The sequence below is a fragment of the Aulostomus chinensis genome, chromosome 16 (assembly GCF_037954235.1).
Source record: "Aulostomus chinensis isolate RoL2024-O1b breed Wild chromosome 16, RoL_Achi_v1.0, whole genome shotgun sequence".
Classification (NCBI taxonomy): domain Eukaryota; kingdom Metazoa; phylum Chordata; class Actinopteri; order Syngnathiformes; family Aulostomidae; genus Aulostomus; species Aulostomus chinensis.
Window position 1 is genome coordinate 20,815,436 of NC_141335.1, and position 20,479 is coordinate 20,835,914.

Here is a 20,479-nt window from a genome sequence, read left to right on the forward strand (position 1 = left end):
TGCATATTATTTCGATGCCTCCGTTGTCAAAAGCAGTCGACTGGAAGCGTTGTATTTTTGGGTGTCTTATTTATGTGAAATGTGTTGAGGGAATCGCTTCAAATTTGACTCGAACGTCAACTGAAACTGAAAGATGAACTGACAAGTTTTGGTGGCCAAAGGTCAAGTCACATGCACACATCCCGGGGGAATACCACTGGGATGCGCCGTTTCTGGTTTTGCTTTGTATGACTTTAAATAGACATTATTTAAACACTGCTCTTCAAAATCATTTACAACTTGGAAATTGTTTCCTAAACTGAAGTGTAAAGATGCAGAAAGAAATGAGTTTTGCTGTGTTTGGTGAACTCTAAACTCAAGGATGACTCTCATCCTGGCGTTCCACATATAGGCCTCTGACTGAGTGACATGATTGCAGCCTGATAGTTAGTGGGATCTGTGCTGGCAGGGATGCAGGCAGTGAGTTCGTCGTGCTGATTCGGGGCGCGTGTGCGCCAGGCTTGGGGAGCAGCAGAGTGCTAATTTAAGTGCTCCCCAACTGGTGATTACACGAGTGCTCTGCTTATTTTCCCACAGCTGCACCAGCAAAGCAGGTCTTTAATTACAGAGCATGGAGGCATGGAGCCATAGATGCGACAGTGCTCAGCCGCTCGCGTAGCCCTCTGCAGCTTGCACATGTGTGTATGTGTGTGCCAGCAACAGTTACGCAAGAGGTAAAATGTTACAAAAGGTCAGGGTGGAAGCCGCAGGCTTTTCCAGTAAGTCGAGTAGATGAATGAACATTGCATTGGTTCAGCAACACCGATGTTTACCTTCTCGGTGTTTGATTTGAATGATCGATAATACTTAAAACACATGTGCCCTCCATTATCACTCACTCTGACTGCCATATCAGTCAAAAATAATGTCAATATAAGTATAAAATGTGCTGTGCTTGCTTTTTGATCTTTACAGGGACTTGTCCAACAACAGGATTGGTTGCCTTTCCTCTGAAATGTTTCTTGATTTGGGCAACCTCTCCAAACTGTGAGTAATCCCTCATAGAAAACATACATGTTACTTGTTGATGATGAATATTCATCAGGTCTGCAGAGAATGTGCTCTTGGATATGACTGAAGTAATATACACCAAAATGCTGTAGAGCAATGTGAAAGGGAAGTGTTGCATCTTATTGAACTCCTGCGTGTGTGTGTGTGTGTGTGTGTGTATGTGTGTGTGTGTGTGTGTGTGTGTGTGTGTGTGCACTCTTTTCTCCAATAGAAACTTGTCGGGGAACATCTTCTCCACTCTGACCATGGGACTGTTCACACATCTTGTGGCTCTTCGAGTGCTGTAAGGATACACACACACACACACACACACACACACACACACACACACACACACACACACACACACACACACACACCAATTAAAGTTATGATGTATCACAGGTTCCAGTGATACATGTTGTTTTCACGGTGTCGACTGTCACAGGTGTAACTAATGACAATAACGACGGGTCTGACAGATGAGCCAACTTTACCTGTCTTATTCATTACACCTGTGCTTGCACGGCCACATTACAAACTGTTTGTAACTGCAGGCTGGTTTTCCCACCAGGCATTTCAGCACCGAGACTTTGTTCTGTGACTGCCAGCTGAAGTGGCTTCTCCTCTGGGTTCGAAGCAACTCGGTGAGAATTGGCAATGACACGGTGTGTGTTTTTCCAACCCACCTCCACGGCCTGGAGTTTCGCAACCTCCGTGAGCAGCAACTCAGATGCGGTAAGAACTTTTAATACATGCAATTTTAACTTCTTAAAATTTTAAAGGAACTAGAGTAAAACCTGGATAGATTTGCCGTATACTTTCCAAATATGTTGTTATCCAGTGCAGACAACATACAAAAATAATGAACTTCTACCTAGCTTGCAGGTACGAGCTCTGTTAGTTAGTTAGGTCATGTTTACAGTGGTGTTTGTCTGTCTGCCAGCAGGATTACACAAAACTACAAGTTGTATTTGCACCAAGCATGATGGAGGGGTGTAGTATGAGCCAAAGAAGATGGTATAAAATTTTGGAACAAATTTCTCATTATGCCACCTGGTGGCAATAGGGAATTACATGTTTTTGATGTATTTCTGCCAGTGGATTGACCAGATCCATCTCAAACATTTAGCTTTTTTTTAATTATGGCTATAATATAATGATACTGGTACTTAATTACTCACATTTGTATCTATACAACCCCCAAATAGTTTGCGTATTGAGTCCTTCTGCTGATATGACTGACATACAGTAATACCTGGCATCCTATAGCTCCTTAGAGAACCAACAGGTTGAACTGCTTTTGTCAAATGCAAAGTCTGAAATTTTGGTTCCATATTCTCACAATATTGAATTTATCTAGCAGAACAATGGCAAAATGTAGCGCACCACTGTTTAACCTTCACCTGGAGAGGCTTTGAGTTGTCTCGATATTTTTAAGATATGCAGGTATCAGTTTTGAATGAACAGTTAAGAATCGTCATCTACATAAGCTATCAAGGGACATGTGAACTGATTTCAGAAAGAGAGGTTTTGGTGAGAGCCTGAAGATCAAGACTGTGCTGTTGTGATAGGCGTGCATACATTACATGGTGGGGCTCGGTTGTCATGAAATTTCATAAACGTCTCTCCAGATCTGTTAACATCATGAATCCCTTTATTTAAAACCAAAACTAAATCAGAAAATGCATAATATGACGAAAGATTTTTTTTTTTTTTCCATCATCAGTTCGTTAGTTTTTTTAAGTTCAATACCTGGTCTTAGTTTTCTTCCCTCTCCTGCACAATAAATGCTCTGCATTTTGTTTTAGTTGGGATTTTATTCCTTTTTTGTGATAAATAACAAATATAAAAAAGTAATAAAAGACGCAATAAATCAGTTGTTTCAGATAGAGCCAGGTTGAACAGTTTCTCATAATGTATTTACAATGTAAGATTGGGGGTAACTTTATTGCGTAAGATGGTCTGCTGAGACTTCTCATTAGCAGCATAACATTTTCAAGTGCACAATAAGCACATGATTAAGTAGATGTGTTTTGGTAATAGGTTTTCCTCTACACTGCTATCTCTCCACCTGAAGCTATGCATGACAGGTTTAATTATAAAGGCAATGATTTAGTGTCAAATTTCCGGAAAGCAAGCAGTCTGGTGTTGTTGTGTATGTGCAGGTTTTTGGTTGCGCTGGTCTTCTGAGCCGTGGAAGCTGCTCGTTCACATCATCCACAAATCAGCTTGACTCTCAGCTACCTCTCAAAATTCTTCCAAGGAATGCTTTCTTTCAAATGCTTTCAAGGAGGCACTTAACACTTCAGGTGCTTGTTGTTATACTGAAGTAGCTCAATGGTCAGTGGACTCACTGCGTGTGTGTGTGTGTGCTTGCTTGCTCTAACCTATGACCAGCTGTAGCCTGGTTAGGCTCTAATGTTGAGCTCTGCTGCTACAGTATGTCAAGACTAAAACTAAAATGTCTAAAGCCACGATGAGAGGGTGGAGTACTTACCTTACTTTGGTAGTACTTTGACAGGCCCCTTCAGACAGTTGGTAATACAAAATATGTCATACCATCACATGCCAAATCCAGTCAGAAGAAGGGCAAGAGTGGAGTCTTTACCACAGAGAGATTCCACGAGTGCATACTTTCCTTCCTTTTTATTTGCTGTTATTAAATCTATTTATGCTGTAACTGCACTTACATCTGTATTTATTCGACTAATGTTACCGTCACCGGTCATTTCCTGTACAGACAAAAATTTCTACTGCTCTATTTTGCCGGCAGTATCATCAGTATTGAGAACCAATCTGAAGCTGCATTACTTGGGGTGGCAAAAGAGCAGGGAGAATGGCGTTTGAATTGGTTCCTTCCAAATTTTCAAAGGAGGTTTTGATAAGAGTGGATCCAGACGTGGCTGCAGGGCTTAACTTTTGAGCTCGCAAGACTAGGCTGAGAATTGCGGACTTCTCCAAAGGTTATAATGCACTTCCAGGAGGATTAAGAGACTCATACAGACTCAAAGATACGTGGACATGTCAGGGTGCAGATCGCAGTCATTCACACCCATTCAGAGAGCCATCACATTTAAAAGTTGGTCCCAACATGACACAGACTTTTTAGGAATCCTTAAGGGACTTTACCTCAAAACTTACTCATTCATACAGCTGCAAATGCCCCCCTTATTCCCACTGTGGCACAGTAAAGGGAAAATACCACTTATGTGCAGCACTGCACTTCTCACCTTATTCAGATGCTAAAACAGCTCACTAACACTTCCTACCTCCACTGGACAGTTTAAACAGTTTCCATGTTAAAACTTTTTGCATGCCGATAGAGTACATGACTTGTTTGAAGAAATGATGTATTGAAATAAACAATGAGGGACATGGCATTTATCTTATCATAACGAGAAACTAATATCTGATTTGTTGCTGACTAAATGATTAAGACAGACCTCGGATTCCAGTGCCTATCCAAATAGAGTGCATCAAACAGAGTTTTTAAGCGGAACAAAATGGCCTCTTTACTCACTGGAAGCTGTTAGCTGCAATGAAAAGAGAGATCCAAGAGTCTTTTTTTTTTTCTGAAAGTCTGGTAACAGACAGGCAATCTCCCTTCCTCCCCGTCTCTGCTCCGTTTCTCTATCTCCCTGCTCCATGCTGCGGTCCACAGGGGAATTGTATCTCATATGATAGAATCATCCTCCTCCTCTCCTTACATCTGCTTCACACAGGGGATATTGCTCTGGAATGAGAAAAATCATTGGCTGGAGGTGGGGATCCGAATGTGTGCACGTTTAGACGTGTGTGCGTGTGTGTTTGTGCGAAGGGAGGGGACATTATATGAAGATACACTGATGTGAAAGATGCAGAAAAACCTAACGAAATCATTGTGTGATGCATGTTTGCCCACAGACGTCTGTGCCACACAGCAGGCATTCTGTAGTTAGTCTATATAATCCTAATTGTGTGTTTTTTAATTTACACGGAACAATCCCAAACAATTGCAGAGTAATTCTGTGCAATCCACAGACAAAGAGCCATGAGTGGAATCCAGTGGCAGGAAGAGGAGCGCTCCTTTAAGGCCCTGAAGCATCCATTATGGGATTACCGTGATAACGTTTGGTCTCCCTGCTCTCGCCATGCTTGGATCCATCCTCCTCCCTACAGCACAACTCCATCCTTCATTCACTCACTCGGCATTCTATTTAGACACAGTGCAGCGCTCTAATAGCCATAGTTTTATTGATATTTGATGGTTGTATTGTAATTTGGCTTTACTTTGTATGGGAAGAGCGGTTGTACCTGTTAACCCCAGTGGATGGGATATTACTCAGCACCTGATGCAGCGCTTTTTGTTGTCAGGAAAAATGATGGGATCAGATGGAAATAGTCCTTCCACACTCAACAAGTATTAATATTGCTCCAAAGGGTTTCTTTTCCCCTTTTTGTATGAATATGTGCCACAGAAGATTCATCTGTTTCATTCTACTAGGGCTCCAGCCTGATGGGTAGCAGATGTCTGTACTATACATTCATGCAATGAGCCCTTGTCCCACAGAGGATACAGGTCAGGTGCTGCTTACAAATTAGGGGGAACGCTGGAGTGCAAGCAGCTTCCTGCTAGGATCAGGTGCTTCCTGTGTGAGGGTCAGGGCATGCGTCTGCTTGACTCATATAGCCACACTGCTGAGCTGGAACAGACATAAAGTACGTGTAATGTTATATACGGCAGTATAAAGCTCTCCTTTCTATATCCCTGTCCACTGCGTGATGACACAGCACTGCAATTGGCCTTTTATGGGCACTATGCCATTACAATAAATTCTATGGGCAAGGCTTACGATATCATTAAACGTAACTCATCAGAGCCTGTCACGGGACTCTGAATTTCAGTCACACACTGCTTTTAAAATCAATTCCTTTGAGAAAATGACAATGACAGACAAGGATAGTGATTACTGAGACAGATATGAGACCAACAGTATCTTTTGATTTGATTTCATCGGCTCATTCCATCTTCAGAGCCCATTTGGTATGGATCAAAATAATAAGAAAACACTTTTAATATTGAAATTCTGTATCTGGAGGAACGCTCCAGGCTCAATAGAGTGGTGAAGAAATGAATCTCAAAACCAAGAAATTAATTGATTGTAGCTTTCCTGCTAAATGCCTGAATTCAGATTCGGGGTTCATACTACATACTACGGGGTTTTTAACATTTTGTACAGCACTCAAAACTCGTATGTGTCTGTAAAACAGCACTTGCTAACAGGGTGAATAAGACTGCAGAGGTTTTCTCGGAAATTAAAACGGATCACAGGGAAAACAGAAGTGCAAAGCGAGTCGTGTTGAAGATGATGTCATGCGTCTGTGGAAGGGTTGTGATGACTCAGCTCAAGATGATATTGGGTTCACCAGAAAGTGACATTGTTTAACATTACTTTTAAGGAAACTTCAATGACAAAATATACGACCTGAAACAATATCTTTGAATTGCGATATAGCTAAATGTACCTGTAGCCATCAGGTGTTATGGCGGTGCTTTCTGCTTCTGTCGGGATCTACAACCTGCGCCCTGGTATCTTTTATAGAGGTTTGGGACCACCATGCGCGCAAAATGTGCGTCGTATCACGGTTCCAGTGTGTCGAGCAGTTGCTAAAATCTTCGATCTTTTACCAGAAAAAAAATGGCTTCCTATTAGCAGCAGTGAAAATGCAGCTGTTTGTTGTTGTTGTTGTTCCCATGATTCTAGCACTTGATTGTGAAAACTGAGGTGCGATGGCATTTGTCAGCGTTGTCAGGCCTTTTACTGTTTACTTCACATAGCAGATAGCTGTTATAGTTGTTAACATTTTTTCGCATAGTGCTTGTGTTTGCTGCAGTGTCAGGCATTCCCCTCTCAAGGTGCTTACGTATGTTTTGTGTCTTGTCTGCCTGTTATCTCCTCTGGGAATGAACAACACAGCAATGCAGCGCAAATCTTAAAAGTGGTGGGGGGCATCTTCTTCTTCTCCTTCTCCTTCTTCTTCATCAGACACTACGGAGAAAAAACATGTTGCTCCCCTCCACAGGTCACCAATAGAAGACTCTGTAAGACAGCTTTTCACTGATGCGAGAAATATCATCATGTCTTAATATGGCGAGACCTCCTCATCACACGCCTAATCTGTGGTGTAGGTCCCTCATAGCATAACAGTGGCTTTGTACATCTTACAACTGCCTTTACACTTCAAAATCATCACAAGTGTTCATTTATTAAGATTTTCATCCATAAGGAAAACTTCCAGTTCACCACAATTTATTTTCTGCGACAATCCAAAAAAAAGAAAAAAAAATCTCCTCCAGGTTTTTTTTGTCAAGGGAACCCATAGAGATGCTAACTTTTGGGTTGGCCCTCAAAAATACGTCATGCTTGCCTTTGGCATTCTCTCCAGACAGACTGCTTTTCTGCATCACAACAAAGCCCTGGTACTGTTTATCAGTTATTTTTCTGCTGTCTAAGCTGAACTGGTAACACACACACACACACACACACACAGCGCATTCACACAAAGAGGAGTACATATCTCGTCGTGTCTGTCTCCATTTCTCTTCCTCTCCTTTTTTTAGACACACACACATTGGTATAAAACCATTAATTGCATTTTGCTGTGGCAGTGTCCAACGGGCAAGTACAAGCAGCCACATTCTGATCCTTGGCTCAAAGCCTTGTTTCAACAATATCAGCATCAGCCAAGTGAACAGTCAATGGCCCCCATGCTGTTTGTGCTGTGTGTCACCCGCAGGAGATAACAAAGCCTCAGCTACTGTTGCTGCGGACAATCATGGAGTCTTAACACTCTAACAGGGTCAGCTTGAGTAATTACACAGATATGTCATCATGGAAGACGCAACATTAGCGGCAGGTTTGTAATGTCACGCTCATGAGTGCTGCGGTTTAGGTTACACACCCATGATTACTCACATATGGAGAAAATTGAGGTCGCAGCTCTGCGTGTGTTAATGGTTGTGATTGCTTAGTGGTCTATATACAGTATGTTACCACAAACATCTGTGCTCCATCTCCCTGAATGGAAATGTTAACTCGTGAGCTGTAGACATTGAGCAGATCACACACCATGGCGCTCTCTGTTTTGTTGTTGTTTTTAATTCAAACCAGTGCATGGAGGCATGGAGGACTTTATCATGTCAGATGGTAGCAGCATCCACAGTTGTTTGGAATACAGGCCAAAGCAAAGCATTTGTTTACATTAGGTCTTTGGAGCCTGTCCAACAAAATGCCTTTTATTACCGAATACACTCTATTCCAGAGGTGGCGCAGTGAGCTGGCAAGCCATTGGGTTAATCCATGGCTCCACACTGGAATATCTCTGCGGGTTCATGGTGATGAGACACTTCCTCAGTTTATGTATCTGCAGTAAAATCAAAGCCCAAAACCTCCTCCCCCTTTCTAGCACTCGGACCAAACACTTTCCCCTGTCGTCTAATCGCGTCCTTATCATAGCTTTATATTCTCTGGCCAAAAGGCTCGTGGATTTATCCAGCTGCTAGGTAAGTAATCCAATCACTGGTGTTGCGGCAGGCTTCCACGGCGAACATGTAAGAAGTCAAGGAGAGTCCAGAGGAGCGCTCAAGGCTGCTTTCCCTTATCAGCTGCTGTTCATCTCACACCGCAACAGCAACAACATGTGGGAACCACGGGGGAGGAAAGTGACCTTGACTGAATGTTTGTGCGTGTGTGCTGTTATTATTTTGGGTGCATGCGTGTTTGTGTGAGCAAGAGCATGGAGTGTATACATGGTTGATATGGGTCTGATATGCTTATAAGTCATGCATGTATTGCTGCGTTTGTAGATGTTAACACCACAGGCACAACAGGAGAAATCCTACAAAACAGTAACCCCCTACAGCCTTCATTTGCTGTCTCATTTTCTCTCAAGGATGGACGCATGACCTCTACCTACATGCCTCAGTAGGGGGGAAGGGAAGGTTTATAAGCTGACCTTCCTGTTTTATCCTCTCGTCATCTCTTAGATGGACCTCTGGAGATGCCCCTGTTCCAGTTGATCCCCTCCCAGAGGCAGCTGGTCTTTCAAGGGGACCGACTTCCCCTACAGTGTACCGCCACATATGTGGACCCTTCAGTTGAGCTTCGTTGGCATCACAACGGTCATGTTGTGACCACGCAGGAAGACCGTGGCGTCTATGTGGAGGAAACCTTACTTCACGACTGTTGCCTGCTCACCAGGTAAAAACAGAGGGGAGGGGAGGCAAGAAGGGAGGGAGGATGAGTAGGGAAATCTGAGCTGATGAATGCTGATGAGAGCTGTTGAGTGCACTGATGCACACACACACACACACACACACTCCTAAGGTTGTTTGAAAGTCCCCGCAAGCAGATGAAGTCAAAACACACATGCAAATAAGATGCATAAGCATGATCTCTCATCAGGTTACACTGCAGAATATAGTATGATGTAAGGCACGCACCCTCATTCATTCATTGAAGCCATAGTCACAGGGGGTGACTGCAGCTCTCACACACAAACACACACACATGCAAATATGTGCATATATCCCTGTCCCTCTGCATCTCTCACTCACCAGTGGGAGCTGAGATTTACCTTTTGTTATTGGCGCCCTTGATAAGGATCTGAAAGGACAGGACAGAATTGGCTTGGCAGTGTACCAACACCTCAGAGAAATCTGCGGCTCGTCTCCTGAGGCCGGCTGTCCGGCCGATCCCTCAGCGCCGTCGAAGCTCTGGCTGATCACACGCTATGAGGAACAGATGCTGAAGCATAATTGTGCCGATAGTCAACCAGGAAGCTTTCGCTCATTTTATTTTGATCGAAGACATTGCCGCAAGCCTCCCATGTTTTCCTGTCTTTGTTTTTTTTTTAATCACTGGTGCATGTGGAAGTGTGTGTGTGTGTGTGTGTGTGTGTGTGTGTGTGTGTGTTTGTGTATGTGTGTTATAATACATGCTTTTGATGTAATGCTGTGGCAACTATGGAGTTGCAGGAGCACATCGCTGCTGATTAGTTTAACTGCCGCCTTCTCTGACTGGGCCTCTCAAGCATAAATATTGATGGCGCTGACAGCGATTCGTTTCCCCGTGTCAACAGGGCCAGAACACCTCTTGTTGTGTGGTTTATTCAGCAATAAGTACGCCAGCTCGTTTTCCTGGGAAGGCATACCATTTCCCCAACAGCAAATGCCACAAACAGTCAATATTTATCTATTTTTATTATGTAAGAGCACAGTGACATTCACAATGATCCCTGTGGTGAACACTCTCCCTTGAATAATTGCATTACAGAGTAGAAAAAAGATCGTTAAGGGATGTTTCAGTGTCTCTGCTGTGCTATTTCTTTGCACAGTTTATTTTTATTGAGATACTGATCAATATGGGTCAATTAAGATATCGCCACTCCTACTCTCTGAATTCAAAAGTAACTGCCTCCTGGTACTGATGTACCAAACTGAACTACCGGTATACTACAATTTTTTAGGTGCTACTGTTTCTATTACACAGGAACATTATGCTTTTTACTCCTTTACACCTACTGGACAGCTTCTATCGTTTACAAATTACTTTGCAAATCAAGAATTTGACATAAAACATATGATCTTATATTTCATACAAATTCAGCTATTTTTTTCATTTATTCAGACACACACACAATTTTTCAAGGCGACTGGTGGAGAAATAGGCTAAATTGAATGTGAATGCTGTACCACATGACCGCTTCAAAAGGAAGCGGAATACAGACTGTTTGTTTTTTTGCAGAATTTATGGAGATTACATGGTCAGGGTTGAAGTCCTGAGTTATGTCCAGAGTTGTAGGCAAATCCCAATTACGAGAAATAGAACAATACGGTAGCGTTCTTGTTTTTTCTCCTGTGTGGAGTTGTCTGCTACATGTGCTGCCAGATCGTTGTCCTGCCTCTTCATGTGGGTTATTTTTTTAGGGCTGCCAGACTCTGGTGCTGCCTTTAACAAGCCTGGAGTGTGACCTGCTAGCCCCTTCAGTTGACCCAACTTGCTTGCACTCCTCTGTACAAGCAAGCTGTGTTTTTTTGTTTTTTTTCTTCCGCACAGTAGCGCAGAGCCAGAAGTGTTACAGTTAGTTTCTCTTTAGTTTAAATCGAAGTTTGTTGATTGCTGAACGTCCAGCCAGTTAAAGAAAATGTGGATTATACTGGATGATGAGTCTGCAAAGAGAAACTTTTCAGCTGTTGTTGTTCAAGCTAAACACACGTAGCTGGCTCTTTCTGCATTCTGGTGTAACACAAAAGTGATGCAGGAGGGTTAAAAATGTCATTGTGGGTTTCAGACACCCACTTGTGTACTTGAAAGGCATAATACACTTTTTTTTGGGTGAAGTTTTTGAAGTCTCCTGCTTCAGACCTGGAAGCCTGTCGGCACAGAGGACATAAGTCCTCCTCGTTGTCCATTATTAGAAGTCAGTGTTAAGGGAACTTCTTTCGCTAACTGACCCTCTATCTTTCCGTTCTCAAGCACAAACTGTGCCCACCCTGTCTCGTGTCTTCCACTCCCAAACAGTTCTCTAGAATGACGACTTCTTTTCCAAGCCTGTCTCCCTCGGGCCCTGATGAATTTCTCATTGCTCGCATTCTAATGAGGGCCCTGCTTGCAATTACCTGCTGCTCTCTTCTAGTATACACAAATAATGCAATATTCTCTCCAAAGTGGAACCCTTACAGGTCATGTTTATCTTGGCACCTGAAATGTCTTGTTTCTGCAGAGAACCTGCTAGCAGCAGAAATGGTTTTCATACCTGATGAATGTAAACAGAGCTCGGTCCAACACAAATAATCTGCTGTGCCTGGACCCCATACTGTATCCTAAATTGCAGCGTTGAGCGACTGCACAGGAAATTAGAGACCTATGACTTCACTGGTTCACTACTCCTTATTTAAAAAAAGAAAGAAAACACTTAAAATCTAACTAGTGTTTTGGCCTTTGACACGCCAGGCGTTATCAGTGCTTGTTTAGCCACAGAGAACTATATGAGTCATTACTGTGGTGTTGACGTTTCACCTCCCGTAAATGTCCTCCGAGGCTGATGTCCCATCGGAGGGGAAAGACTGAATATACAGGATTTAGCGCGAGCACGCTTAAAGCCGGCGTCTGGATTTGTCGCACAGTATTGCAGCAATACAAGCGAAGACGCCAAAGCCCTCAGTGAAGCGACCTCTTTGAAGGTGAACCCTGCATGTTTTGCTGCTGCTAAATTTGGTTTATTCTCACTCAGGCTGACTGTAAATGGCCAGAATACACATTTCCCACATGATACGCACTTTTGCTCGCTGAACCAGACAGAACATGTTTAGATAGATTATTTTGTTCAGTCATTTATTTTGTGTCATCTTCTATCTTCTGGGTCCCTCCTACTTTCACGTTGTGTTGTGTAATTAAAGCCTATTATTTACTGGCGCAGGTGGGATGAAAAGCGGATCCATTTACATTGCTCACAGGGACAAAAAGAAGAAAAAGGGAAAAAAAAAAAAGGGAAAAAAAACATTCCCCATGAGGCCTGGGGGCTCTATGATGTGGGCCAGACTTCTGCTGAATAATGTTGTCAGGCCAAACTCCCAGTATTAGCTCGGCTAGCGGCACCAGAGGGACTTGTGAATCATGTTTCATAAAGCAAACATTTTAGAGCCCTGTAGCCAACAGCAGCAGACAATTCGGATATATCTTTCTTCATCCTCTCCATTTTTAATCAAGGGTACGAAACGAAAACCTGCTTTGGAAATATTATTTAAAAAGGAAAAAAAGCATATCTGTCCGCCTTGTCTCGGCTGGTGATCTCTTCATACCTTTTTTACATTCAATTTAATTTTACTATCTGCTCTGGGTAGTAAATACCAACTTCATTTTCTTTCAATTATAGCCAAATCACCTTTAAATGCATTCTGTTATGTTTCCTTTTAAACTGTTTTTGGCCGTTGCGCTTTTTGTTGTTTCGTCTTGTTTTCTAAGCTTTAGTGCAGCATTCTGCTTTTGGTTTTTCCGTTTACTGCTGGCCGTTCAGTTAACAAATGTCAGTTCGGTTTAACTAGCGTTAGAGCTATTTAAAGCAAGCTCAAGTCTAAATGAATCTATATTCATGAGACCGTGGCCGCCAACTCTGACATCAAAATTCAAACCTGGAGATTTCTGACTTCTGACATCATTGCATTTATGCCGCAGTCAACTCAGACGACACACTCCAGATCAGTGAGTGGCGCTGGCTGGGAAACTGTTTGCCAAGCAGTAAAAAAAAATAAATACTCACAAGAAGAAGAATGACATGTAGAAATAAATGTTTCTTCCCATTAAGGACAAAGGCAGCCATCTTGGATGGTGTAACTGACATCAAGTCAGACAAATTGGAACTTTGAAAAAAACACCTGAGTTGGTAATTTCCCACATGGATATCGTGCAGACGATTTCCTCCATGTTGGACCTTGGTCTTTTGCAACTTAAGTTTTGCCTTTAACACAGCATATATGCATTAATGGGTGGGTATAAACGAGGCATTTATTAATGTACTGCAGGATTTATGCACTTGTGCACCCATATGCATGCCGACATACATGTTTTCCATCTTGGCATCTCGAACCAATCAAAATGTTGCGTGGAAAATGTGTGTATTTGTGATGCGAAACTCAGGCTTACATGGAGATATCCCAGTTTGGTAGGCAGATGGACAGATTGAAAGTTCGCAGTCGCATAATCAACATCATGTAAACAAATTGTTAAATATCAGCGTGCAAGCATAAATGTTCCTAATGAGTCCTGGGGGAGGGGAACCACAATGGCGCAGTGTTTCTGTGGATGTAGGTCAGTGCTTTGTGTGCGGCTCGGATGTGCCCCTGCCCTACTGCTTCTCCCTAACTGGAGCAATTTCTTCATTTGTTTATTATCCAATGTGAGGATGAATTTATTTTCCCCTCTAAAAATATTTAAAAGACATCCTCCAGAAAGCAGAGCTGGGTGGTTTTCTCAGCTTTGCTTGTTTGGAATGGGTGCAGCAGCACACCAGGGACGCATGTGATCAGGCTGCAGCAGCAGAATCCGCCTTCAGTGGAGATGTTCTCCTTTGTGAAGGCTGGCGGTGGGAGACGGAGGGTGCAGCAGAGGGAGAGGAGAGGAGAGGTGGGTGGCTGGGTGTGTGTACGTGTGTTAGTGAAGGGTGTGTGTGTGTGTGTGTGTGTGTGTGTGTGTGTGTGTGCGCGGGGGTATTTCCCTGTGTATTTCTCAGCATTCAGGCAGTTGGCCCATGTTCAGTGATGATGTAACTGTCCCCTCTGCAGAATATTCAGAATGTTAGAGGACAAGTGCAGCAGCTCAGACTTTCTCACTGGCAAACATGCAATGACACAGGATGTACACGACACCACTATCATCATCATCATCATCATCATCACCCTCACTAATGTTACCATTGAGCGTATACTGCAAACACTTAAAGTATATCATGATTATTTGATCAGTATTCAGAAAATTACTCTGAAAGTGCTGAGCTTGACCTCATTGACTTCACAAGTCCCGTCAAATAAATTAATGAATAAATATATTTTTTGGCATTCCGCAACCTCCACAACTGACTCATTTAAACGATCAAAATTTGATTCGGTCTGAAAACATTTGGTAAGTCTACAAAAACCACACGATTAAATTATTCATCCACATTCAAAGTAGCAAAGGCCTCGCTGTAAGGAGGACGCTCTGCTGACAGAGGGCCACCTGGGGACCTTTGGTGGCTTTTAAGAGGATCGGTTGAGATTTTTATTTTAATTGGCTCTAAACTGTCTTTTTTTTTTAAAGATTGGTGAAGGAGTCTTTGCAATTAATATATCGTTTTCAAGTGTCATAATTTCTGGAAACACAGTAAGTACCTGGTTAAGCTTTGGGAGAGGTTTTGTTTTTTTTCTTGTCTCACAGCAGCTGATCAGAAACTCCCAGTTGGAAACCAGCAGCAGGCTCCTGTGGGAAAGTCCAGGGTTTTCTTTACTCGTCACCCACCCCGACCTTCTCCCTTCGTGGACTATTTATTTATTGCGTGCTACAAATCACACTATACTGTATCTCAACATCACCTGATTTATGTCATAATTTTTAGAGGCCTTTCACTTGCGTGCACAGTACGATCACACCACCCTCAGTCGGTTCCTCAGATGACAGCTCAGTTTATCAGACATGATAATTCCATCAGCCATCAAGTCCCACTCCAGAGAGCCTCGCTGTTTAGGAGAACACAGATTTCCGCTGTAGAAATCGCCCTTTTACTCATTTTCATATTCTGCAGTTGAAGGTACTTAATGCTCAAGTCAGTGGTTGAAGCAACCTGCAGTCCTGGCCATTGCAAGCATTCAACAGTAACAGTTCTGTCGTTTTAAGAAAACATTTCATGATGTGCATCGGTTCTTCAATAAGTGGAATGTAATGTAAGTCACGAGCAACTACATTGTGTGACGGAGTCTTCATCAGGAGAAAGTTTGCTTCCATAAAGGTGTGAATCGGGACTCTCCTTCCATGATTTTTTAAAAATGTATTCATGTCTTTTTTGATAGAGATCTCCAGCTGTGGATTTGAACTTATCTATGACTTTGTGGAGGATTTTACAGAGAAAGCTCCATCTTCTATGATGTCTTTATTATGAATTTTGTGATGTATTTGATAGTCTATTTTTTGGCAATAGTATTCATTTGATCATCTGCTACCTTTTGCCTACTCTGATGTCGACTTTAATTAAATAAATGTTTTTATAATGACCCTAATGACGGCCACATCCAAAGTTTTTCCAATTGTAGTTGCACCTCATCAGGAGGTGAATTTGTGCCATGGACCCCTACTTTATATCATGCGTATACGTATGAGTAACACCAGTAAACACTGGTCTCAAGATATACATTTATTACATTTTTTCATCCAAATGTTTGGTAGTGTAGTTTTAGAAAGCATTTGAATTCAGTCCAAGGTATAGACGACTGAATCCAAAGGGTTTAATTTAAAGTCTGTACACACTGTAGCTGCATCTCATGGAAGGAGGATGTTGTTTTAAACCAGTGAGAAGAGAAAATCACAGACAGCAAGAACTAGAGCCTTGAAGTGTGTGCGTGTGTGTGTGTGTGTGTGTGTGCAGGAGAGAGAACCACTGGGCTCGGAGCCGAAGGTTATGTAGGGTTATGGTTCCAAATCTCACAGACAACGAAATGTTTTTGATGAAAATCCCAGATAAAGACGTCATCACAGTGACTCATCTCTGCACTGTGATGCAGTGAAGCATGGAGGCAGTCTTACATTATGTCGAAAGCTTATGATACACACTGTAGTACTTGTAAGAACAAATAAATGGTTCAAAATCCTTTTGATTTGGCTGAAATTGCCCAGAGGCACTTTAGCACAGTTGAACATGTAATCATCCGCCTGCAAAAATCGTTACATGTATAAACACACACACACACAGTCGTACAGTCTTTTTCTGTCATCCAGGATGTCATCATCTGAGTCAAGCATTCAAATCTGATTAAGGGCCTGTTAGAAAAACAATCAGAAAAGAAAGCTTTTGTGGAACACACAGGATTTATTTTCATAACTCCAGCCACAAAAACAGGGACATCTCACTATTTTCTCTGGTTTCTGTTGGCGTTCTCCGAAAACAAAAAGCAGAGAACAAAGATGATTTAATTTGGAAATGCTAAGCTTTATCCATGTACAAACAGGTTTCTCCTTTCGTACACTGAGATCATCTGAGCTACGGTGGTTCTATGACTGAAAACTTTTGTTTGCCTGATTAATTCAATTTTTTTCTTTACCTGCTTTTTAAACATAGGTATTAAACAAATCAAGTCTAATCAAATTCAGGTCCAATTTACCTCTATAGTACAGTTAAAAAAACAAAAATGTTTCACAGATATGTAAAACACACAATCTTGTGACTGATAAGACACAGGTCACACACAGACCAATCAATGCAGTACCTATATTACCCATACCCAAGCAAGCACGGAATAAATACGAATATAAAGCAATCATTATAAAAGATAATTCAATAAAAGGAGAGAATGAAAGTTCAGCTTAAGAGGTGAGCCTTGATTGAGGGGTGCATGAGGGCACGACCCCCCCCTAAACTTCCACCGGTCTCTTACATGAACCAGCGAAGAACTAGCAGCAGCCCTCTGCATGCATATGCAGCCGTGAGAGTGACAACGGCCTGACTCCCATGAAGGCTACAAGGAGAAAATCACAGTGGTTTGTGGTTTAAGCATTAACATCAAACCAGCGATTGTAAATTGCCCCATAAATCACTTATGTGCATGATGAGGGAGGGGATTTTCACTTTTTTCAGTGAAAACAAGATGAAATCAATATATGGTGTCTGTGTATTAAGCAGCTCACCAGTGATAAATGAGTGAACGTCAGACCTCATTGTACCACAATCTAATATTTGGCCAGATCTTATCTGCATTTGGTCTGGACAGCCAAAAAAAGACATGATATTACGTTTTCGTAAATCTAAGCCAAACCACATTTGGACTTGTGCAGACCGCAAGGAAGCCTGATTTATTTTTTCAGTCTAATCTTGATCTTCTTCTGTCCACGCTTATTTGCAAGTGAGGAGATCAGATTTGTTCTGCTCAGACATACCAAACAAATGTAAAGCAGCCACTACCCACGGAGACACAAGTTAAAAATGATTCAGTGAGACACTTTGAAATCCTACTTGAGTGACCGTTGTCTACTTAAATGATTGGAATCAGACTTCAAACCAGCTTGAAATATGGTTTTGGTCATATTAGCAAAACTATTTATCTGTGTATAAAAATCAGATTTGGACCTGGAGTCTGAACAAAGCCATGAATTAAAATTTTAGCGAATCAGACTCAATATCGGAATGAGATGTCTATGGATACATGTCAATCTGGAAGTTCTGGGTGCTCAAATAACATTTCCAAGTGTCTTTTGTGTCTCCGTTGTTAACAATTTCTGGTCACAACACTTGCAAATAAAAGTGTGGAAAGAAACTGATTTGAATTAAGACAAATCAGATTTGCCTGCAGTCTGAACAAGGCCATGGTGACTACACGACACTTCTTATTTATTGTGTTTATCTGTTCATTCAGAATGGACTAATAAAGCTGATTTCACACATATAAAGCAGCAATAAGGTAACTGATGAACTTCTGGTTATAATGAATCAACCTACGGATGTGAAAACAGCTTAAATATATTGAAAAATAAATCAGGCCTTGTCTGCCTATGTCCATGGTGTCGATTAAGTATTTGAGTCATGTATTTGTTAGATGCCTAGGGGATAGACGCAGACAAACGTCTCTCATTAATAAACAAGTTATTCCACTAATTCTTTATCACTGTCAAGCTTCACAGGCTTGTAAGGTTGCAAGGCAACGTTTCTGAACGTGAATTCTCATTTTAATTATGTTGAAACCACAGTGTGACACAACGTGACTACATTAAGCTATTCCAGGAAAAGGACAAAGGAGTTTTATCTGTTAGGAGTGTTGTAGCGGTTGGGTTTATGTATCGACCAGGACACAAAGGTCAAGCGTGTGTACAATGTGAGGCCTGTCACAAACACAAAAGAGACAGGGAGATAATGGTATAGAATCCAAATGAAGGCATTTAAGATATCTTAATAAATAATTCCCTTACATCATCTCTTAAGGCTTCTCCAGGATTAGAGCTTCTGCACTTCAATCATCTGCCAGTAATCATCTTTATTCTGCAGGATTTCAGCCTCTTGTCCAACCTGTCGCTTAGGCTATAATGTTTAAAGTAACATGTCATAAATTTCTCATTTATGGGATTTGTGAAAGGAACACTGAATTTTTTTGTGAAAATGTGCTTATTGTCCGTCATTTTTTTCTTTCCTCTGTGTACATGACACAGATCCAGACCCCCCACACACACACACGCACACACACACACTGTGTTAAAAAGTAGGGTTGTGTTTAACTTTCATCATGAAAAAAAACCCCCAAAACTGTTACATTACCAAATGTTGCATTTCATCATAACCAGGACTACAGTACTTTGATCATTTTAGCTTCCTGTCTTGTCCTGTCTTGCCCAGCATCTCCCAGTTTTCAACTGTTTTTCACAGCAAACAAAACTGGCTCATTTAAAAAAGATGAGAGATTGCTTTGGACGAAAGTGAAGCTGAGGATTTCTGAAACAGACTTCCCTACTGTCCTACTGCTAGCGTTTTAGCATTGTAGCGATGCTCGTTAGCAGGGAGCTGTCCGGTTACGGTCTGTAATACTTGCAGAGAGGAGAGAGGGGGCTCTATATGCTCATTAAGGCACCAAATACCCACTAAAACACATTTTCACGAAATTTGGAGTGTTTCTTAAATTGCATTTGAAAACTTCACTCAGATATTTGTGAATATATTGTCGCTTGTACCATAAAGCTGCTTAATTAAATCCAATTAAATCCAAGTGCATATCTATATATGTATATAGTGTATATTTGGCAACATCTGACAGTATTTTTTAAATCAATAAATTTACTTTTCTCAGGGAGGTAGTATTTCCATGGCGATGATGCCTGTTGCTTAGCAATCTCGGACAGTTTTTCTTTTTCTTTCTTTCTTTTTTTTTTTTTTACGTGAGGAGTAAAATCCTCAAGATTAGTCGCTTTGGCAAATGGCCTGCATTGGCTGTTTCACCATTCTTTGTTTAATCAGGCATTTTCCATTGAGATAGGAATCGCTGTGACAAAGTAGGAAAGATAAGCATGAGTAATGATCATCTCAAATCACAGCCAACATTTTAAGCCACTGCAGACTCATACACACCCGAGGGTCTCATGAATGAATTGGATTTTGTGAAACACACATTTTTTTTGTTACTTGTGCCCTGATGTGAATCTGACTTCCACTGACTGCAAAAATCTCTAAACTGGAGCTCCAACTTTAACCTTCCACACTATATGTCATTTTAATCCACAACCTAATCCAACAATAATCCTTAAAATCAAGCCTTAACACAAAAGTCATCTTAAACCTACATTTAACTAACTTAAAAGCTCAAGTCATAACTCGAGCCCCTCCTCTACAGTACCTCATCTCTAATCCTTCTCAATGACTATTCATGCTCTTTTGCACACACCACATAGACAAATATGTGCACGAAAACCCAGTTTCATACATGTGCACTCCCTCTCCAGCGAGGTCGTCCTCTCTAATATCGATGTGGGCATCGCCGGCATCTGGGAGTGCCTGGTGACCAGTTCCCGTGGCAACAATTCCCAGCAGATGGAGATAGTAGTTCTGGAGACATCCGCGCCATACTGCCCTGCTGACAGAGTCACCAACAACAAGGGGGACTTCAGGTGAGTCAAGCTGCATCTCTATTAGCTTTATTCTACTGGTTCACTTGGAATTGCGGCAGGACTTTCTTGCCTGAGGTATG

General features: G+C 41.8%; 1 protein-coding gene across 2 annotated transcripts in view; it reads left to right on the plus strand.

Moving 5' to 3' along the window:
* Window positions 1-20,479, plus strand: part of adgra1b (adhesion G protein-coupled receptor A1b) — a 185,236-nt gene that overhangs the window by 38,985 nt on the left and 125,772 nt on the right. For both annotated transcript variants that reach the window (XM_086180610.1, XM_086180609.1), the window contains exons 4-8: window positions 955-1,026; window positions 1,262-1,333; window positions 1,604-1,767; window positions 9,059-9,272; window positions 20,235-20,399. In XM_086180610.1, the coding sequence (XP_086036736.1) occupies window positions 955-1,026; window positions 1,262-1,333; window positions 1,604-1,767; window positions 9,059-9,272; window positions 20,235-20,399 (687 nt within the window). The remainder of the gene's footprint in view (window positions 1-954; window positions 1,027-1,261; window positions 1,334-1,603; window positions 1,768-9,058; window positions 9,273-20,234; window positions 20,400-20,479) is intronic.